Source organism: Spermophilus citellus (genome assembly GCF_964194105.1).
Source record: "Spermophilus citellus genome assembly, chromosome: 4".
Classification (NCBI taxonomy): Eukaryota; Metazoa; Chordata; class Mammalia; order Rodentia; family Sciuridae; genus Spermophilus; species Spermophilus citellus.
In genome coordinates this window covers 64,436,763-64,459,995 of record NC_138185.1, presented here as the reverse complement: position 1 = coordinate 64,459,995, position 23,233 = coordinate 64,436,763, and the positions used below count along the sequence as shown (strand labels likewise).

General features: G+C 41.4%; 1 protein-coding gene across 6 annotated transcripts in view; it reads right to left on the bottom strand.

Annotated features, from left to right (window-relative positions):
- Window positions 1-23,233, bottom strand: part of AGBL1 (AGBL carboxypeptidase 1) — a 798,986-nt gene that overhangs the window by 618,601 nt on the left and 157,152 nt on the right. For 5 of the 6 annotated variants that reach the window (XM_081290637.1, XM_081290639.1, XM_081290640.1 and 2 more), the window contains exons 7-11: window positions 15,068-15,276; window positions 8,004-8,169; window positions 6,980-7,047; window positions 2,367-2,483; window positions 747-1,312 (exon numbers count right to left, since the gene is read on the bottom strand). In XM_081290637.1, the coding sequence (XP_081146763.1) occupies window positions 747-1,312; window positions 2,367-2,483; window positions 6,980-7,047; window positions 8,004-8,169; window positions 15,068-15,276 (1,126 nt within the window). The remainder of the gene's footprint in view (window positions 1-746; window positions 1,313-2,366; window positions 2,484-6,979; window positions 7,048-8,003; window positions 8,170-15,067; window positions 15,277-23,233) is intronic. The other variant, XM_081290638.1, reaches the window with a different exon arrangement.

The window sequence follows — 23,233 nt, the reverse complement described above, 5'->3', positions numbered from 1 at the left end:
CAACCATCAAGAGAATCATTTGCTGGAAATAAAACTTTCTGATCTGTATACTTTGGCTTAGTAGATACACATGCTTTTTTTCAAGGAAAATATTTTTTCCTCATTTTTATTGGTTTTTATGTTAATCTCACTATGCTAAACCAAAGACCTAGCTATCCTATATTCTGGGAATAATCTATCACTCATTGTTCTGCCCCAAAGGGTATGGGTTTTCTGTCCCATTCCCTCCTCAAAGATGCAGCAAACTCATTTTCCAAACCAAGCCAGGGTCTGTAACATTGGGGCCATGGGATGGCAATATACCACCTTTCTATTAGCAAGAAGTCAGATTCCAATGTGCAGTAAACAAGCAAAACACTCCCAATAATCAGGTTTTTTTTCCCTAGTATTCAATAAATATATAAACATTTAAACATTCTTTTTAGAAAAGATTCCAGTATTTGGAGAAACTAGATGACCTTCCCCTGTTTTGTGGTTTACAATGAGTATGGGGCAAGGGGCTATATTAGAATCATCCAAGGAATTTTTTGGTCAGGAAACACAAGCCTACCACTTCTCCATCCTCGACTCTGCAATGCCCTAGTAGGGAAACAAGCATTTATATTGGTAAAAGTTTCCCAAAGGGCTTCAAAATATGCTTGGCTAATGCTTACTTTTCTATAGCAGAACTATCTGTACAAATGATTCCACCTGTAAAAATATTAAAGAAGGGAAAAGTACAGATCCCAAGTCAGTAGCACCATTACCTCTGGACTCCACATTTGCGTTCCAACATGGACTGGGCAGAGGGAGGTGGACAGTGCCCCCAGAGATCAGGAAATGCCACCATCTTGAAGTCCACCACAGATCTGGTTCTTTTGGCTTTGGCCATATAAAGGCAGGGATCATGGAAAGGGATATGCTTGGGATGTAGGTGCAGAAGCTTATCTATTGCTTCACCAGCTTCTCTAGGACTAGAGGAATTGGAAACGGAGGCACTCATCCTTGGGCAAGAAATAGCTTCTATGTCCCAACCATCCTCTTTTGGGGAAGTCTGAATGTCAGGGATATCATTTCCAAGAGAATCTATGCCAAGACCATTGGATTGCACATCGTGGTATATGTTCTTTAGGGGTCTTTTCTTGGAGGACCTTCCCATCTTCACCATGCTCAGGAGAGAAGTCTGGACTGTGTCTTCTTTTTCTTGCCCCCAGGAGGTTTGGTCCTTCTTCAAGCAGTGCTGCTTTGGGGAGGCAGCAGTGGGAATGTGGTGGTGATTGGTGTTCTGAGAGTCTTCAAAGTTTGCATCATCTCCAAATTTGGACTCTAGTTCCTTGGGGTTTAGAGTGGAAAAGAATATGTCAGTGTTTCTTTGCAAGTAGAGAATACACTTTGATCCCTATCCTCACTCTCTGGGCACAGAGCTAAGCATAAATGTGAATTGGGAAGCTTTTTCTAGCATCAGCCAAGAGAAGATTAACATTCAAGAGTCAAAAAAAATGGTAGAATCATACAAACTCATGTTTGGGAAGGGATTTCGGTGGATCTAGTACAATTCTATATAGTACATGAATGTATGTATGTCTTCTCCAAATTCCCACTAAATTTCAACCTAGTTGAACAACTTAATTTATAGGGCCTCACTGAAACCCAGAGTGAAGCCTTTCATAGTGCCCCAAAGGTAATGCACTTTTTTAGGACAATTCTGATTATTAAAAGAAAGTCTTCCTTACACTGAATTGAAGTTTGTTTCATTGCAACTTTCACCACCAATAGTCTTTGGTTTTCTGGAGTGAAACAGAACATGTTAACTCCTTTCTATATGCAACTAGCTATGCCCTTTGATGTGGCCAAATGCATTATTTATTAAAACTATAAAAAAAAACAGAGATCAAAAAGCAGGTTTAAAATCTTGATAGCAGCAACATCAATGGCAGCAACTAGGCACTGGAGTGACATCACCTGGTGTAAGGTTCCTTATTTGCTTCTATTAACAAAGCCAGTCTGGAATCAGGATGGCCACCATTAGAAGTCCATCTTTTTAGCAAGAGAAAAATTAAATCATCAAGGATGTTCACTTGCTATTTCAGTAAATGGGGCCAGGATACCTTGCCCACTAACCAATAGGTCATACTGTGTACTTTCACTCTACTGCCATCCCAGGTGTAGGATGTCAGACTGGAGAAACTGGCCATGCATCCCACCTTGGCCACCATTTTCAAATTTTGGCTTAACCTTCTGCTGTTTTCTCAGAAGGAGCCCAGAAGCAAATGGCTCATGATAAGCAATGTTTTACATCTGGACACTCTGTTTGGCTTGGCCTCCCAGGTTCTGTAAAGAACTCTCCGTGCATCACCAAGGAGCAGAAACCACAGTCTGTGTCCTACCTCAAAGCTATAGGAGAGCTCCAGACACATTGCCTCATATTGCATGAGTTCCTCTTCAGGTCGGTCAAGCCCAGGTTTGGAACTCAGCTTGTCCACACCAGCTTGCAAGTCGTCATACTACAGAGGGATATTTAAAGAACAGGTTACAGTCATGACATCCACCATGAAAGGCAACAGGACAAGATGCAATGTTCTTCTTCCAAGTCTTAGGACATGGTTTCTTGGCCTCAGGTTGTAACATTAGCTTATCCAGTGGATGGTTAAACATACAACTGTTGTATTTTTACACTAGAAAAGAAGAAGATAGACAACTTTTCTCAGAATTTGTGTCAGTATTTGAGTCCTCTTCATAAGTAATAATTTCTATAAAATGAGGTAGACTATGTAAACAATAAAGCAAGAAAATATTCATCTCATTTACCACTGTGATCCACATGTTTGTGATTATCATCTCTATTGGCCTCTCTACCTCTGTTTAGGTGGGCCCTTCACTCTATCCCAAACATTAATGAGCACCTGCTATGAGCAAGGACTCTTCTAGGTTCTGAAGAGTCAATGAGAGTCAATGGCTTTCTGGAGTGAAAGAGTCAATGAGAGAAGAAACAAAGACCCATGCTCCTGTGGAATTTGCCTTATAGTAAGAGAGAGAAGACAGTACATAATAAAGTAAGCAAATGAATGAGATCATTACCAACAACAGAAAATGTCCTGGAAATGATGAAAGAGAATGATGTAATTGTGACTGAGTCTGGGTTATGGAAAACTATTTGAACTGAGTTATCTGAGGTCTCACAAAAACTATCATATGAATATATCCATGGCCTAAATGACAAAACGTCAACTATGCAAAAAAAGGAATAACTAGAAGAAGGAAGAGTCTGAATTTGCTCACAAAAGAAAGATAGTTGAAGCAGAGAACATAAGAGGAAGACTGTAGAGGATAAGATGGAAAAAGAGGCAACATAGAAATTTTATCAATCCTTGCAGGTCCTGGGGAACAGTTTCATTCTCCTACTACAGCTTTAGCTCTCTGTACATTTGAAAGTGTACAAAATACCACCAGTATTTTCTTCATTGGGTAGAATACTCTGAGTCAGTTTAGTCTTTCTTTTACATTATCATTTTGGTTAGTTTTATGATGAAGGTGATTCTTTTCTGAACACTTGTGTGTTTTTTAAGGGTTGTAGTCTTACAGAGAAAAGACACCCAGAATCAAACAGTCCAGGCCCTCTATCTTTCCATATCTTAGATCAAGTTCCCTTAATAAAACAAGGGGGGGAAATCTACCACGTGTTTTCGATGAGTACTTAGTTAGTTAAGGAAAAAACTGGCAGTCCTGACTAAAAAGACCTAAATCATATAAATGTGGGAAATATATGCTTATATTCCTAATCCAGGGGGAAAAAAGTAAAACTCAATATTCAACCCATCTTATGTAATTTTCCTCCAAGTTTCAAATAAACTATACATGACTATAGTTTATTTGATGCTAAATTTCATGCTCATCCATTCAGCTTCATATTTCAGGTTCAGTGTGCATACACCTGGTCCAAACTCCATAGCCACCACTCTTGACCTGTTCAGCTTCATTTTTCACTTCCTTTTTTCCTCCACCCCAGCCTTGGCCTGGGGTGGTCCTACTGAAAACCCCACCCAGCCAGACACTGGGAAGAGTGTCCCCATCAGTGAGTTAGGCTCCCATGGTATGTCTGGAGGGAACAGTGTCATGTAACCCATGCTGCAGTCAGTTCATCCCACATGTGGTCAGGGGACCCACTGAGTCTTTGCATAGGAATTACTGAAATGTGGCCTACAGGTTGTTTTGTTAAAAAAAAATATATATTGAAATATAGTCACAACTATTCATTCATGTATAGTCAATGGGTGCTTTCTTGGCATAATAGCAGAGTGGAGCATGGAGACAGAGACGGTTTCTGGTCTATAAAGGTCTGGATCTTATTTTCTCCTGTCACTCAGCCGAGTTATCACCTCCTCCTATGTGCCTTCTAAGTACCATTAATACTTACCTCGAGATGGACCTGTTTCTAAGTCCTCAAGTCAACCCAGATGCCCTTCATCATCTAGGATTCTGACACCCCGCAATCCAGATAATGCTTTCTGGCCCTTGCCTCTTACACTGGAACTCTTGGATATTGTTTTGGATATTTATTGTCTGCCACACACTTGAATTCAAGTTTGACGTTCCTGACTTAAACTTTAATACCAAAAATCCCCAAGTTCACTAGACTAAGAAATCTTGGAAGATAAAAACTATGTTTCATTTGTTTTTGTATCACATTACATCCCCAAGAACCTCACATGCTCTATAGGGGATGTGCCCAAAAAAATACCTGAAAGAGAGAAGAAAACTTAAGAAGAAGGAAAAGAGGGAGGAAAGGAAGAGTGGAAGGAAACAAATGCCTGAATTCACTTTGAATATGCCCTCATCCTTAGTTTGCTCAAATCTGATGTTTGGGTAGGTCGGGGGGAGAACAACATATAACCAACATCTCTTCTCTGTTTGTTGTGAGTTTCTCTTGTCTCATGTTGACCTTGACAGTTTTCAATCAAATCACAGAACCCAATATTCAACTCTCAATAAAACTTTGCAGATAAATGTTCCTTTTAATCATGCCTGCTGAAAGTGTGGTACAGATTATGAACTGCAATTTTCAAATGGAAAAGCCACAGGTTAAAGGCCTGGATCAGTTCTGAGAACCAAAATCTATATATACCTGGCTTTTTATCCACATCTCTGGCAGCAAATCTGTCAAGTTCACCAAGGAAGTACCAGCTTGCTGGAGTACCAGTTCCCCTGTTCCTGCCGGCCCCCAGTGGAGCCCTGGTTCTGATACCACCCCATTTCTCTACAATTCATGCTCATACTGACTTCTGATCCCCTCCTTGGCTTGAGGGGTTTTGATGAATAGTTTTTAGTCCCTCACCCATTTGTCTTGTACACTTTTCCCAGCCAGGTTTGTACATTTGTTTAGGTTCCTCTCGACCCTACTCCAACACCCTGTGCAGACTGGGGAGAGTATTTGAAAGTCCTCCTTCCCGTGCTGGGTGAAGTCATGCACCCTGTCGCTCTGCATCAGATACAAGAGGCGACTGACACTGCATCAGACATCCAGTTATCAAAGAGCAAGCAAGAGGGGAGGGGAAAGTGGCATTGATGAATGACTGCCGTGGTGCAGTATTATTCAAATAATTCAGCACGTACTCCACAGGCCTGCGCCGCCAACCCACAGCAAAGAACCAATTTGCCACTGATGACTTCAGAAATGATTCTATTTATCAACAAAACCCTGAGAACACCAGACTGTCAATAGCAGTCTAAGCCCAGAGATGTGGCTAAGAGATAGTCACTAAATGTCTGCCACTACCTTCAGCAAGGTGAGTGATTATCATGATAGAGAACTCGAAAGATTCTTTCTAGATAGGAGGAAAGGGAAGGAGAAACAGAGGGAGGAAAGAAGGAACAATGAGCAAACCGACCAATGGATGAAGAAATAAATGAAGGAAGGAGGGAAGGAAGATAGACAGAAATAGATTTTTAATTTGGAGTTTTACTCCTATGTTTTATTCTGCAAATGATGAAACTAAGGAACTTGAAGAAACTTGTTCAAATCCATGTGCACCATCAAGAATGAAGAGAGAAATATAATGCACAGATAAGTAATTGCTCAAAGGCAAAGGTTCTCAACTAAGGGAAATTTTGGCAATTCCTGGAGACATCTTCAGTTCACGAATGAGGAGCCAAGGGATAGACGCTAGCATTGTTCAGAGGTCAGGGATGCAGCTAAACACCCTGCAATATACTGGATAGCCCCCACAAACAGAAACTATTCACTCAAAATGCCAAAGGGCCAAGGTTTAGAATGCCTGTTGTAGAAAAGCAGTCAGCAAGGTACGTCCTACTGTCTGTTTTATTGGAACACAGCCATATCCACTCATTCATGTATTCTTAGGGCCTACTTTTATGCTATGATGGCAATTGGAGCAGTTGTGACAAAAGCTGTACGGTATAGTATTCCTAAAATAACTACTATATGACTTTTTATAGAAAGTTTGCTAACTTCTGTTCTGTAACAGAGGCCACTGTCAGATAGGGGCCCAGGAGCATGACTCTCTTGTGGGCCAGGTTGTACACTTTGCAACTCAAAGGAGAGCAATTCCCACAAATATAAGTGGGTTTGGACAATGCACTAGCTCTGTGAAGAATAGACAGATAAGAAGAGTGCTTTATGAAGATAGGTGTGAACGAGTAGAAAGTCCTACAAAATCTTTGCATGGTCTCATGGGCACTTGTTAAATAAACCAACCATAAGCATTAAGTGTCTATGCAAGGATCATGCTAATAGAATAATAGAATTTTAACAATCAATAGCTCCAACTTCACAATGAAACAGTATACTAGACTCATCAAGATGAAAATGATAACTGGGAAATCAATAACAGTAGTTGTCCTTTTTTGAGCATCAATCACCATAGTGGTAGCACTAAAGTAAGTCCTTAAAATTTACACTGGATTTGGCAAACATGGGACATGATATTTTTCTTTGCGTGATGTGACTGTGGAGATCATTACAAGCCAGAGTTTGTCTACCTACTTCCTCTTTCACATCCTCAGAATCCGAGTCTTTGTCCACCTCTTCATCACCATCATCTTCAAAATCTTCTGCATGGGGAAAAGAAAAGTGAAATGAATGAGGCATTTCTGTTTTCTCAGACTCATCACAGTGGTTGGTGCATCTTCATACCAATAAGGGACCCACTGTTTAAAGTGCACAGTATCCCAGTGCACTGTAAATCTTATCTGTACGTATAAAGGGTGTGCATGCAGAGTGTGCATGCAGGTGTGTGAACACGAGATCATTAAGTCTAAACTGTGGTCCCACATCAAATGCCAGATACAAACAGAATAAAATGACACACCTATACTACTCTGGTTTTTCTCCCACTCGATTATGGATATTTGTGTAACTGTCAATGCCAAAGTTTAGTAATCAATGCATACAAAATTTGTTACAACACGAATATAGTTTTCAGTCTCTAATTTTTAAATGCAGGAACTTATTTAAAAAAACATTTAATGTCATTGTGGCAAAATTACACCTGAGCAAAATCTGTTCCATACTAGGAAGACCGGGGTTGAAAAGCACTAAATTCTTTGGACAGTTAAGATCTTTCTGGCGATTAAAAAAACCACACTGGTAAATATTCCATTATGAGTAGCATGGGGTTGTTAATAGCAAGACATTTCTTTCAGTTTAATCCTTCAGGAAAATTAATTCCACTAACAGTCAGTACATTAGAAAGAACTCCATCACAGAATTGTGAATAGATTATTTTTAATTATTTAAGGAGATAGTAGAGGCTCTCAATAGCTACCAAGCAAAGTGGCAACAGTTAATAATTAAGAGCAAAATAACAGATCTGGGTGTTTGTCTACCCTGTATATGAAAAAAAAAAACTGCTTTTTCTGTGTATACCTATAATTAGTTTACTGAACAATCATGGTTGACCTGCAAAACAGCTAATTCTACTCCCATCCACATTCCCCTGCCATATTAATGCAAAGTTGTCTATAATGCAAAGCTTGTCTATAAGCTCATAGCTATCTGGGCATTTTACCTTCAGATAGAGCACATGGAGGCTCAGGGGTGAAGCTCCCAGGGACTGAGAAGGCGTAGGCACTGCTGGGTGTGACCAAAGGAAGTGGACTCACTGGGTAGCATTGCCTCAGGATCTGCAGCATGACAGAGATGACAGGCTCCATGCCCTTGTTGTCCAGGCAATTCTGACCAAAGGGAAAATGATCTCAGACACTGACATCTATGTACAGACCCCTCACTCCAACATTTTTCAGCAGGTGAATCACACACAGGCTAAATGGACAGAAAACGGCCTTAGTGTCGAATGTCTAGTTTGAACATTCTCACATAGAATTTTGTCTAATGTAGCATTTTTCCCACACTGCTCATCTGGTACTATGAAAATAGACTTATAATTACTTCAAGGGATGCTGGCCTTAAGGCAAGACACTGCCGAGGATGGCTGTGGAAAGAGAAGGGGGACACCTTCCTCTGGCCATCCATGAGTCATTGTAAATTATAGACTGAGATAGGGAATGAGAAGCTGAGTTGATGGAAGTCTTGCTTTGCTCTCTCAGGTAAAGAGAAAAAAATAAAGGAAAAAGATAAAATAATGAAATCAGAAGGAAAGACTCAGAAAATCCCATGTACCTAAATTAAACAGCATGCCTCATCTCAAAGCCCAGTGTTGATCCCTCTTGGTACCTGCCCAAAGCAAAGAAAAATTGGGTTTGCAGATGTAACATTTTGATTCTGATGGAACATGACAAGATCCTTCTTTTCAGACACTCTGAAAAATGTAAGAACAAGTTTACTAAATTGAGAGAGAGAGAGAAAGAATTCAGTATTGTTCTGTATCTCCTTGGCAAAAACACAATCTTTTTTTTTTTTTTCAGTAGTAAATGATTTTTTGTGCTGACTTGGTATAGAAATTTGACTAGTGTGGACTTCCAGTCTGATACTGCTAACAGGAGCAGCAACCCCTGAGGACAATAAGTCATAGCAGTAGCTGTGGTGGATGTGGGATGCCACCACAGGGCATGTGAAGTTCTGTGATACTACCACACTGTGTACCCCTAGGCCCACACTGCACATAGCTCTCCATAGGCAAAAACATGGAGGAAAAATATCTTGATAAAAATATACCTATGAATTCAAGCTACCCAAATAACTTCAATAGCTACATTTCTCCAAAAAGAAATGTCTTAATACAATCAAGAATGCCATTTTCCCTTCAGTGTGCTGAAATGGTACCAGTCAGCTGTGTCAGAGTGCACAACAGGAAACACTCCCCATGGGAAATGAATTAGTTGAGGTTGTTCCACCCCTTGGCCTGGTCAAATGGCCCCAAGTGTTTAGTGAAAAATTAGAGTTGATAAAAGAAAAAAAAAAAAGAATGTAGAAGAGGAACAGGGAAGCTGAGATAGATGGCTGATCAGAGATCATGTTCCAAACCTCAACCTCAGGAGAAACAGAGCCAGGGTCAAGGCAGAGTTCAGCCAGAAAAGCCAACATTTTAAAACCAGGTCGATCTAGGATTATAATCAATGCTGATAGATATGATCAGGCTTTTGACCTTGTGTGAAATGGTAAAAATTCAGTGGAAGAATGGAAGCAAACACAAACAGTGTTCTGAAAGGTCAGTCCACAGTGTGAGCTGAATTGGGGAAGGTGGAGATGGTATTAAAATCTTCAGAAACCAAGGCATTAGGAATAATGTTATATTTGATGTCTACTACACTGTAGAGGAAATTCTTAGAAATTCACAGGTGATCCTTGGTTCCAAGGTAATAGAAATTCCTAGGTCCACTTGTCTAGAACAAACAGATAGGTGCTCAGGAGGCCTAAGATGTCAGAAGGCATCATTAGTTTCAGAAAATCACATAAAGAAAAGTAGATCCTAGAAGGTCACAGTACTCAGGGAAGAGTCCTAGTAATAATCCTTATAATAACAAAGTGAGACATTTTAGTGGAACAGGATTCTGGTTAAGAGAGAGAAGTCATGGTCCCAGTTCTGCTTCTACAGGAGCCAATGCCATTAGTACCTCCCACTGAGCTCCTGCAGGCAGAGCAACGTTCCCCCTCGCCTTCTTAACTCTCCCTCTTTCCCCTCATGCCCTCTGATAATCTCCTCTCCTTTAAAAGCATAAATCAGTTTAATGGGAACAGAGTTTCAGTTTTCAAGATGAAAAGTGTTGTGGAGATGCATGAGTGCAGCTGTACAACAGTATACTGAACACTACAAAACCATATACTTAAAAAGAGGTAACAGGGTGAATTTCATATGCTAGGTATCCTGCTACAACTAAAAAACACTTTCAGGCAGTTCTGGGAATTGAAGGTAGGGCCTCATGCTGGGCAAAAGCTCTACCCCTGAGTTACATCTGTTGTCCCTAAAATTTTTATTTCTTAAATTTAAAACCATGTTTCTCCATGTTTAAACCTGATAAAATAAAATCCAAATTCCTGCTCATGAGGTAGAAAACTATGTAGTCTGATCTGCCCTTTCTTTCCACCTTATGCCGCCTTCTTTCTGTGTGATGGAAATAAAACCCCAAATTTGTTCCCATGGTTCAGGAAGCACTGAACGCTGCCCCTGCCTGTGTCTCCAACTTCTCCTCAATCCTTACCCCTCATTCACCGGGCTTCTGCCAACTTCTCTGTAAGCTCACTCCACACCCAAAACCATCACCCTACCTGAACATGGGCCTTTGTATTTGCTTATTTCTTCCTTCCTTGAAACTCTCAGCTCCTCAGACCATCGAGGCCCTGCTTCTTTCTTGTCATTCAGGTCTCAGAGCCCAAGAGTTATGCTCTGACCCCAGCCTGGTGTAGCACCTCTCCCCCTTTCTTTCCAGTCTTTTTGAACATAGGAGGGTAAACTCTAAGACTCAGAGCAGACGTACTGTAGCTCTGAGTTAGGAATGTCTTCCATGGAAATACTCTTGGTCTGGGACCCCCTGGTTTGCTCTCATCTAGGTCTTTCCTTCTGCCTGACTCCCCAAAATGTCCCGTTTTCCCACTAGTTCTATACTAGTTCCTCTCCGTGTCTGTGTCCAAAGACTATCTCCTCTGTTCTTCTAAACAGTACCTAAACCAATAGCTGTTCTCCTGGCCTGACTCAAATAGGATTCCTTATGAAGCCCCCTCTATTCAGCCAAGATAAATGGGGCTTTCCTTCTTCTGCATGGTTTTGGGTCCATTCACTTCCTGTACAGCCATCATCTAGTCTGTCCCCACTCTAGAATGTAAGTTCCCTGAGAAGGATTAATCAGCCCCATCACCCTTCATAAATTAGGACTCAGGAAACTGAGTAAAAAATAAATGTTCTTGGGCCAATCTGACCTCCAGGGTATCTAGCTCCTGATGCCAAGTTGGTAACATTCTCATTAGGATTCAGTCCTTCCTTTCAGAGATCCATGATAGTAGTAGCTGGGCCTGTTTAGCAATGAGGATCCTGATGAATCAAGGTTTGGCCTTCCATTCTTTCTGGTAAAAATAGCAGCTGCTGTGTCTTTTGTGAGCTGCTGTGTCTTCCTTTTCCCAGTGATTTTCTCAAAGTGCGATACCAATACAAGTATCATCAGCCTCACCTGAGTACTTGTGAGAATGCACAAGCTTGTGCAGACCTCAGACCAACCAAATTAGAAACTCTGGGGATGGGGTCTAACAGTCTGTATAAATCTCTGGGTGATTCTAATACATGTCAACTTTGAGAACCACCGAATTTTTGCAGCTTTTTAGCCCTCTTAAATTGTTATAGCTCTAAAGCGTGGTCCCTTCATCTGATTATTTCACATAGGTTTATTCTTCTGTGATTACCTATTTGTCCAAATGGATAATTATCTCGTACAGTTTCAGAGCATCCCTGTATGGGTTTTTTCTTTTAATCTTACATCAAGTTATCCTTCTGCCTTCTTCATGCAAATCTCCAACAAGACTGCCTTGCAGTATACAGCTCCCTCCCTGCACTATAGATAATCTCAGCCTTTGAATGTTTAGGGGATGCTTAGAGGTATGCACAGGATGGTGACCCAGGAAACAAAGAGGTGGGCTCATGAAGAGAGAGACATGACAAGCAGTAGCCTCAACAGAAAGGCAAAGGACAATACGTTGGGCAAAAGCTATGGGAAAGACTCAAAAAATAGCTTTTTCTCAGTCAACTTTATGCCCAGTAGGCTTATAATTATATCATAAACATCAACAGAAATAGTACAGGACTGTGCTTTTCAAACTGTGATCCCCAGGCCAGCAGCATCGATATCACTTAGAAACTAACGTGAAAATTATCAGGCCCCTCCTCAGACCTTCTAGGTCAGGAATTTCGAGGATGAAGCCCAGAGAGCCCTCTGGTAAGGAGCCCTCCAGCCCACCCAAGTGCATACTCAACTTGGGGCAATGCTAGTACAGGGAGGAAAAGCACAAGCTCTCGGGTGAAGCCAGCAGATTCAAAGCCAAGCTCCAACACTAACTACCTTCCTGAACTTGGGCAAATTACCTAATATTTTTTCTCAGATTCTTCATCTGTACCATGAGGATGATAATACAGTCTACCTCAAAAGCTTTTTTAAAATGTCAAAATTGGAAGGTTCGCATAAATCACTAAGTTAGACTTGGGCCATAGTAAGAGCTCCATACAAAGAAACTGTCCCTCCCTTCTCCTTGTCCTCCTCCTCCTCGTCTTCCTCTTCCACTGTTGCTGCTTCATTATTATTTCACCACCATCACTGTCATCATCGTTAGCAGCTGTAGCAGCAGCAGCAGCAGCAGCATTACCATCACGATCATTCTAATTTTTAAATAGAGATTGAAACACCCATCACCAGATCCAAGGTCCCTGAGTTGGCCATCCAGCCAGCTTTCTCCAGCAGAAGAGGCAGCAGGGGTGATGGGCAGCTCAAACTCAGCACAGCTGCAAAGGGCATCTGTGCTCAGAGCACTCAGCCCAGGACTGGGAGGCTACTCAACACTTGCTATGATTCTACCAGGGGAGTAATGGGCCATTTGGTTTCTAAGCCAAGAAAACATATCTTGCACCTGAAAGGATCATTTCCCAAAAACAGGAGAACGTCAAATGTCAGACTTTGCACATGAACTTGAGAACATCTTCTGTGGAAGAACATATTACTTAAAACACTAAAAGCAAAACAGGGAAGGGGTGAAGGTGGAGAATTCAACCCCTTGAAGTTGTCATCCACACATTTCTCACACTCCTCCATATTCTTAATGTATCACAGCCAATTTATGCAGCATTGTTCCACAGACCCTTCCTGAACAAGTTTTTCATATAATACATGGGATGGAGAAACTTTGCTCTAAGATTCTACCTCCATTCACATCCAGTTTCCATTTGCAGCAGTAATTGGAGGTTGGGAGCTTGTTATAAATGTGATTAATTGAACAGTTGAGGTCTTCACTAACCTACTGAGGAATTGCTACTAAAACCTTGCATACACACTTGCAACCCCCCAATTCCTGGGCTTCACTTGGTGTATTCTCCACTGTAGTCCTATCATAGATGTGTATATCTGGGGTGGCCATGTTCTTTTACTGCTCTTTTAATTGTTTTTGTAGCACAGAACAGAGAAACAGCCAATACTGCAGAGGGTAGAGGAACTAGGTAAAGCATACAAGACAGAATGGAGGTTTTTAGCATCAGCAATACAAAGGGACATTTCACAAAAACTGAGAGAGATTAGAGATTTGGGTGACTACAAGCTTGACTACAAGCTTCCAAAAAGCATGTGAAAACTTGGAAAAATTCAAAGCTTTGCTTCATCCAGGGGAAAAAAAAAGTAAAATGCAGCTATTTCATTACGGAGAAGCTCTGAAATCTATGATGATGGAGAGAAACCCAGAGGTGATAGCACATAGAAAATTAGATATTGGTTTGCAGCACAGTATTATGTTATGGTTTAGGGGGAAAAGCCATTTTTCAAATGGCAAAAGTCTACAGACACCACGGTCAGAAAACAGCCCAATTGTTGGCTGCCTCTGGGTATACTCAGGTAGAGAAAAAATGGAGGGGGGTCCAGAGAGGATCAATAAGTGCAGAACCTGGTAAATAGAAAGACACCGGGGACCTAACATATGAGAAAGTGCAGATAATGGAGATTTGGGATTCTTGTGTCACCAATAAAGAGGATAAATATAGCCTTGAATGATGATGTCTGAATCATCATCAGACTTAGTTATTTGGGTTGGCATCCAGGTAACCCTAGACCACACATTTACTCCACAGGCCTTGCAGTTGATCTCCCTTTGCTTGGGACTCTTGTCCCCTTACAATTAGCATGTCCAGGTCCTTCTAAAGAACACCTCATCCCTCCTCCTATGGGAGTCACCCTTACACTCCTGATCAAACAGAGCAATAGGAAATTATCCTCCTCATAGAATTCTTTGCTTGCTTAATGTCTGTCTCCTGCTAGGATATTTGCCCCACAAGACCAAGAGTCTATCTGCTATTTTCACCACCAGATTTCCAGTACTATTCTTCCAATAACTGTTCACAATCAAGAAGCAGTTAAAATATGCTAAGCACTCTTCTGAGCACATTAACTTATTTAGTTCACACAACAACCTAGATGTTTTTATTTCCATCTTATTTTTATTTCAAGAAAAAATAAGCAATTTTTCTGAGGTTGCACAGCAGTCAGGGCAGAGGCTGGAATCATCCCCCCCCCCCACACACACACACACACTCTCTAGAGTCTTTAACCAATAAAATCCTTCATTATTTTAGCCTGCTACACTTCTACCTGATCTTCATACTGAATCTTGCCTGTCCTGCGTCAGGGCTGTCCTACAGAGGGGCTGTGTTGGTTTATGGCTGCTCTCAACAGAGAGACTTCAACTTCTAGAGTCATGTGCCCTGACCCTAGAGTTCACACGACACCATTCTGGGCCTCTAGTAGTGTGAACTCAATCGATGATATATGGAATAAATGAATGAATCAATGACTGAGGATTTGAATCTAGAACACCTGTCACAGTGAGCACCAAGAACATTGTCAAGTGTTCCCGGTTCTGTTTAGTTGTGTCTCAGCCCTTAGGAATCATCCAGATGTCATCTGACTGTAGAGTGAATCCCAACACAAGCATTACCTGTGTAATGCTGAACAGGGTCTCCATGCCCTGGGCCGCCAGGAAGGCCTCCCTGCCCGACCGGAAGGTGGCGATGTGCTGGAGACAGAGTAGAAGCCCCCGACGGATCATCACGCAGGTGTTGACGGTGTCGTGATTGTGCCAGTCCTGATGCAGTCTGAGCAAGCTGGTGACATAGCCTCTGTTCACCGCCCTGCGGCTGTTAGACTCTGACAACACAGGGAAAAGGCAATGTCAATCACAGGCTCTCCAGGGCCACACCTGCCTCAGAATAGCCCAGTGAGTCCTCCCAAGATCCTTCATTAATTCCATATATATCTATCAAGTTCACACTTCCAGAGATACATAAAGGTGTCATGTAGACTCTAGAGTTAAAATACCTGGGTTCAGAGCCCAGCTTCTGCCCTTACCACTGCACATAAAATCGGCAGATGTCCTCTTACTTGACTGATCAAATCAACACACCAGTAATGGAACAGAGTTGTGATGTGTCTCCTGATATAATGATGGACTGAGAAAGACACAAAATCATTTCCGTGGTATTCCTGCCCCAAACGCATGACCTGAACAAAGTCATGAGAAAAATCAGCAAACTCTGAGTAAGGGATGTGCTATAAAATATCTGACCTATATTCATTACAAATGTCAAGATCATAAAAGGGGGGAAAAAGATTGAGGAATTGGGGCTAAAGTAGGCTAAAAAGACATGACATCCAAGTATAATAGAACACTTAGATCCTGGACCGTGAAACAATTTTTCTTTTCACTATAAAAGGCATCAGTGGAGCAATAGGCAAAATTTGACTAAGATCTATAGATTAGATGCTAGTGTTATATCAGGGTTGCTTTTCAGATATTGATGAGCTGTGGTTATGAAAGAGAATATTTTTGTTTTTAGGAAATTCACAATTGGTATATGTGAATGTAAATCATTCTCAGGAAAATAAAATGGTGCTGGGGGAGGGGCGAGGAAGGAAAGAAAGAGGGAGAGCACTTTTCATTGCATTCCCAGATTCCAGGTCTCCACTGAATCTTTGTGGACCTAGGATATGGTTCTTTAGGTTAAGTAAACTACAAGGTTAGGTGGGGAAGAAAAAGACCAAGTGAGATATCTGAAAGGCTGTCGGCATAGGAGATGTGTCAAAAAGTGTTGTTCTAGAGAATGGAAGCCAGCTGATGGATAACCACGGGGTCATAAATTTGGTATATTGCCGCCTCTGCATCTGATTTTAGGCCTGAATTAAGCTGATTGAAACTCCATCACCTGTACCTCATCACCTGTGGCTTACAGAACCGTGGCCCGCTCCCCAGAGAAAAATCCCTTCCACAGGTATGGTTGAGATCTACTTGATCCTCAACCATTGAACCCAAACCCAACCCAGCTGTGAGACAGCAGAGCTGCCAGACAGGTTGAAATCTAACAGCCAACATCAGAGTCCTGTATATGAGTCTTCCCTCCATGCATGCTTTTTTTTTTTTTTAATTTCCTACTAGGGATTGAACCTAGAGGTGCTTAATCACAGAGCCATATCTGCAGCCTGTTTTTATTCTTTATTTTGAGATAGGGTCTTGCTAAGCTGTGCAGGGCCTCACTAAATTGTTGAGGTTGGCTTTGAACATGGGATCCTCCTGCCTCAGCCTCCTGAGCTGCTGGGATTGCAGGTGTGTGTCACTGTGCCAGGCCCATGCTTGTTTCCTTTAAAGTAGCCAAGACACACCAAGGACCTAACAGAGACTTGGTCCTCAGTCCTAGCTCCTCCGACACAGTGCTGGTAGAATTCCCTGCTGCCTCCAGACTTCTCAGCAACTCTTGTGGGCACGTCCTCCTCTCTGGGGTCTTTAACCAATAAAATCCTTCATTATTTTAGCCTGCTACACTTCTACCTGATCTTCACACTGAATCTCGCCTGTCCTGTGTCAGGGCTGTCCTACAGAGGGGCTGGGTTGGTTTATGGCTGCTCTCAACAGAGAGACTTCAAGACCAAATTAGAAATGAAATTTCTTGTATGTATAATTATGTCAAAAGGAACCCAGATATTATGTATAAATATAATGCTCTAACAAAATTAAAAAGAAAGAAAGACATAGGAACAGTAGAATTTGGCTTGACTGGGAAAGGAATTGCTCATAGTCTATCCAACAAGAGGATGGACCCTGTGTAGCAGTGAGAGACCTGGCACAGAAAATGTTCAGGCAGAGAATTCAAGTCCAGGCACAGGATGTCAATCCACCCAGCAGGGCTGTCCTATGGGCCGTCTGACATCTGATGGGGAGCTGTAGCAGAGCTTTCAGGGTTTCCTTCACCTCTCCAACACGGGGATTTCTCTGTCAGCTCAATATGCCTGGCTGAGACCTCCATGAGACTCTGTCTTATGGGTGTAATTTTTAAAAATATGGTTGAAATTCTCTTTGAAGAAACAGAGGCACAAAAACAGCCCAAGATTCTTCTCTCTACAGTCAACCTATGCTACTTTTCAGAGTAGCATCTGTGAGCCTCAGGGTTGGTAGATGAGTATGTACCATGGCAGACCTATAGGCAGATGCCTGTGCACCTGAGCTCCCCAAAACAAAGTGCACTACAGCCCTCAAAGAGACCCAATCTCAGACACAAATACCCCAGTCTTGTAGCTCTGCTCTCTCACTGCACATCTCTCAATCATCCAAACCACTCAAATTTGTTCATGAGACCACATGTGTATCTGGCCAAAGTGTGTATGTGGCAGAACCCATGAACTGTAACCAGATAAGCAAAATTTACCTCAAAGTCTTTCTCTAAGACCTTGGAAGTGAGCAATGAGTATGAAAAATAACATGGTAATTCAATGCTTTATTCCAAAGAGATTTTCTCATAATATTAATGGAATTTTTTTTTTTGCTTGTTTATCAAATTCTACATTGTCAGGTTTCACGGAGCCCCACTGAGATTTTTGACACATTTTTGTAGTTAATTTTATTATTATTTTCTTCTTTTTACATCCCATTCAGCCATGACCTTGAACTTAGAGTGATGAGCTTTATACACCCAGAGATGTGTTTGTGGAAGGTTTACATCACCTTCATTACCTTCTTTAATGAATTACTCTTTAGTATCAGAACTATTTCTCTCCTTGGCTGGTCCTGGCCACAAAGCACTACAGTTCTCTACTGCCTAAATGAGGTTCCAGCCTCTCCAATATTTGATGTTTAAAAGAAAATTGAGGATTAAGTAGGAGGTATTAAAGGAAAGTATCATCTGCTTGAAAAGATTCCAGAATGGCAAACATAGCACACAGGGGCCCTGTGGGCAATTCAAGGTTAAGGACTTTTGTCTTTTATCTATTTTAAGGGTATGAGAATGATAATGTATTATCCTAATGACCTTCATCCATTACTCTCTTTTTTTGGCCAGGGGAAGAGGGTAATGAAAAAATTTTTTTAAAAAATCTTTAATTGTCTGAGAGAAAACACCTCTGTCAAATCCCAATGATATTATTCACGATTTTCCTGTTAATCCCCCAAAAGCTGTCATGTTTACTAACGTCTGAACTAGCTAAACCCCCTTCCTACCTGACCCTACATCAGTCAATCTTTGTCTGAGAATGGCTTGGGAAGTTTTGCAAAAGTCAATATGTATCTAACACCCGACAAGAGGAGATTCATCAAACTGAGGAAGAGCAAATGTGGAGAAGAGCCAAAGAGTGAAATGAGGGTCACCGGGATCAGCAACTTGAGGAGTTCTCCAAGATCTGAGAGGAAAACACTGCTTCTCAAAACAAGGGGAAATATCGAGGAGAAATGGTGCGTTTTCAAATACTGTTCTGGGGGAGCTCAGAGTTTAGGAGGAGAAGGGGGCTCCAGGTCCCCAACCTTCTTCAGACCCTGAAGCCCAGGTGCATAAATTGCTTCCTCCTAAGATTTTTTTTAATTGGAAAAAATTAACTTCTGTAGCTTAGGTATGTAGATATATTTTTAATTTCTTAAGTAGACTGTTATCTCTTAATCTAGTTGGAAGATGATGGATGGACCGAAAGAAGTTCTGAGAGCCTTTAATTTTAACACCTACCCCACCTCAAATGTACCTTCCCTGCTTCCTGGGCACCCTGTTGTTCCACTGGTCACTCTCTGTCAGCCTCCTGCCAGGGATCTTCTTTGGCCAATTTTTATTTTGCTAATCCATGAATAATAGAGAAATTATCTTTCTCCTTCCTTCCAGTTCACCCTTTATATTCAACTTATCCCTCCAGGTTAGGTCCTCCCAGAGCCTCTTTAGAGCCAATTCTCAGTCTGAAATATGGTCTAGTAATTTTTTAACCCAAGTATTTCTTAACTGAAATTCAGATGTCATTCTTTCATGCACACCCGACAGATAGAGATTTTTACACTCAGACCAAAAGAAAAATCAAACAAAACCAAACAAAACATAGAAGGGCAGATGCCAAGATATCAATGCCATTTCATGAAAAAGAGGTGGGTATTATGATTTTAGTGACTAATTTCAAGGTTTTTAAATAGTTTTTATTCCCCACATATTCTATAATACACTTTGATAGCCAGAAGCAAAATGCATAACCCTTTGACTGTAGTTACAAATTAGTGGCCTGTCCTCTTTTGGCCAGGCCATGCTGTCCATGCTTATGCGTGGTGAACAGGCTTCTGGGTTGCCATAGCAACCAACTCACCTTTCAGTCTTACCCCATCTCCTTCAAAAGTGAATTACCTGCCTAGAGCCCCTAAAGGCACTGGAAAGCAAAACCATCTTTATGAAGATATTTGTCTTCTAAACAGGAAAGCCTAAAAACCTTCCAGACTCAAAGGATTAAATTTCTCCTCGGAAATTTGGGGCGCGCTGACAACTGGTGGGGAGAAATAACTTGGCTTGGTGTCCCAGATTACTACACCTGCAAGAAGCCCACTACTCTGCCCCTCTTATTTGGCAAAAGTAAAGGAAGTTGTCATTGGTGTGATCTTTCCCCGACCCCCATCTAGGAATTGCATCTGAAGTGACAACCTTCAGTGGAGGACACATGGGCCCCTGCAGCAGAGGAATGGACTGGAGACCAAGAGCCACACTCCAGGAATGAGACTCATAAATTAGTGTAGACCTCTAATCCCATCTCCCCTGCCTCACTGGTCCTGATCCATGGGCGACCCCTCAGCCTCCAGCAATCTGTCTTTCTTAAATCCTCCTACGTGTCCAGGGGTTCCACGATATCTCATCACCCTTGAACATGTTGCTTCACCTTCTATCACTGTCTTCATTTGAAAACAGAACTAATTATATTCCCTTCTTAGGGGGTTGTTGAGAGAATTAAATGAAAAAAAGTGTGTAGATACATATAAATTAGCCCAATGCTTAACACACAATAAGCACCCTCCATACTGTTGCCTGTTGTACTTACCATCGTCAGGATCAGCACCATCTATTTATGATTCCAACCTCCCCTCCACCAAAGTGCCAACTGCTCCAGATATGGACATGTTCCTTTGACAGCCACATGCAAGAATGGGACCTTTGGGGTCCTATAGCTGTTGATTTGAACTTGGGGTCTAACACTTACTAGTTGTGTGACTCAATTAAATGACTTAGTGCTATAGTTTGAATAGGTGCCCTCCAAAGCTCAGGTGCTGCCAAAGCGACAGTATTAACAGGTGCGGCCTCCAAGAGTTGAGGCCAGAAAGGCTCCTCCTAGTGAATGGGATCAAGGTGTTTATAAAAGAGGCTGCCCACAGCATTCTGCTCACTTGTCCTTTTGTCTTCTGCCCCGTGAGGACACAGTGAGAAGACCTCACCAGACACCTTGATTCTTAGACTTCCAAGCCTCCAGAGCCGTGAGAAAATAAATTTCTGTTCTTTATAAATTACCTGGTCTCAGGTATTCTGTTACATCATAGAATGGACTAAATGGCCTAACCATTCTTAACTGTACTTCCATCATCTATAAATATTAGAGCAATGTAAAAAAAAAAATAAAGATAACTAAAGCATTTGCCTTATGAGTCCATTATAAGGATCCAGTACATAGCACAGCACCTGGCATAAGCTATGTGCACAATAAATGATAATTCCCTTTCCTGAAATGATGACATCCAAACCCCACAGACTTTTCACCAGTGGGAATAACCCAAGGATAAGTTTTAAAGTAAGTAAACATTACAATCATGATGTTTGAATTTGCATTGAAATAGTTGACTTCTCACCCCCAAATAACCCCCTGTCACCCACTGCTGCCTAGCTATCCTGAGATGCCCCCATGCACATGCGTTGAGGATGGCACCACTTCATCCAAGGCGTCCTCACAGGCCACACTCACATTGTGGACCTCTGTACTTCCCCTCTTGGCAAAATTTGCATGCATTTGGGTCCGATTACCCTGAAGCCTTCTTAAGAGCCTGGTTAATCCTCTAGGATACAGTTGATTGATAACAGTTGTTTAAATTTAACCACCCTTGCTTTGGAATAAGACATATTTGCTTAAGAATAAATTTGAGGATTTGAAGTCCTCTGTCATTCCTGAGGACAGAAATCATCTTCAATTACATAGCGTACTGTGACATATACTATCCTAGGAAATTTTCACCAAAGGAAATTAAACAGCTTTATCATTCGTTCAGGAACTCCCTAAAAATCCATTTGTCTGAACAACTGACAATTCGGCTTATCTCTTTTGGAATAGAAGCTCCCTTTTCAGAACAGAAGACCACTCAGCCAGGCTCACCAAACTCCTATTTACTCTACAAGGTTTGCTTCCAATCCCTCTGCTCGCTGTGTTCAACAACCTCAGCAGTTCTATCACAAAAATTGCCTGATCTCAATCAGGATTTCACATTGATGGAGTCACTTCGAACCACAGCACCCAAACCCTGTGACTAGCACCCTAGAACTCCCTGTTTTTAAGACTCAAGACAAGGGTCAATCACTCAACTTTGCAATAGATGATTCTGGTAATCGTCTCAAGGAGCCAGTTTAGAAGCTCTTTCTGTACAAAGTAGCCTTTTACCAAGGCTTTGAAATCATATTACTAGAACAAGCCGCTGATGACTTTGCCATTGCAATGCCAATTACAAGCACGAGTGTTTATTGAGTGAATGTCTCTTATGAGCTCAGCACTAGGCTATGTCATTTTACATGGATCATCTCATTTGTCTCGTAGAAGGGCTTTGAGATAAGCATTATTTTTTTTTTCCTTTTACAAATGAAGAGGCAAGAGAAGGTAAATAGCTTAAGTCCACAGAGCTTATACATGGCATCTCTAGGATCCAAATAGAATCCCCCACCTGACTCTGAAACTGACACCCTAACTTTTCCCCAAAGCCCTTGATTCAGGTTAACAGAGCTCACAATTTTTGGTATCCAGATGCAGACACAATTTAACTCCTAACATCTAGCTAGTGACTTCTATAAGGACAGCCCAGAATATGAATTCAGTACCTGAGAAGGAGAGATGAAATCAGCCCTCACCCACTGCCTCCCCAGTTGCAAAAGCAGGTTTAGTGCTGCACACAAAGGAAGAGCAGCAAGAGATGTGCTAAAACATAACTCATCCTAATGCCTTCAGTATTGGAAATTACACTCGATTATCGTTAGCTCAAATAAGAATAATAATATTGAATTACTTTACAGGTATCCCTTTCCCTTTCTAAAGTAGATGCATTTCAGTAAACTTGGTTATAAAGCAAATGTTGGTTTCAAGCAAATCTTGTTTTCCCACTGACTGCCTTTATAAGATTAAAGATGGTTTTCCTAAGCTGCAGAAATAGTGGCTCAGATGGATAAGAAACTAAACAATATAGCATGATTTGAAACCTAGACTCATCTACTTCTAATAAAGAAAACCAGCTCCATCTAATAACTCCCCGCAGATATATTCCTCAACCAGAGAAATTTCTCCAAGCTCAGGAAAGTGTCGAAATCCACATCTTCCTTTTCCTCCATATACCTCTGCTCTTCTGAGTGAGCATACTGTCTAGTAAAGGAGTGTTTCACTTATGAAGGTAAAAACCACAAGACTCAAACCTCCTCCAATTCACATTCCACAGCCTGTATACTGAGTCAATCTCATATCATGCTTTATCAATTCTAAGGCACCTCTTTCCACATTTTCTTCAAAATTCAAGGTGATTACTAATCACCACTCTTAGTGGCATAAAATAATTGGTGTACCTTACAGTCAAGGAAATAGGATTGGT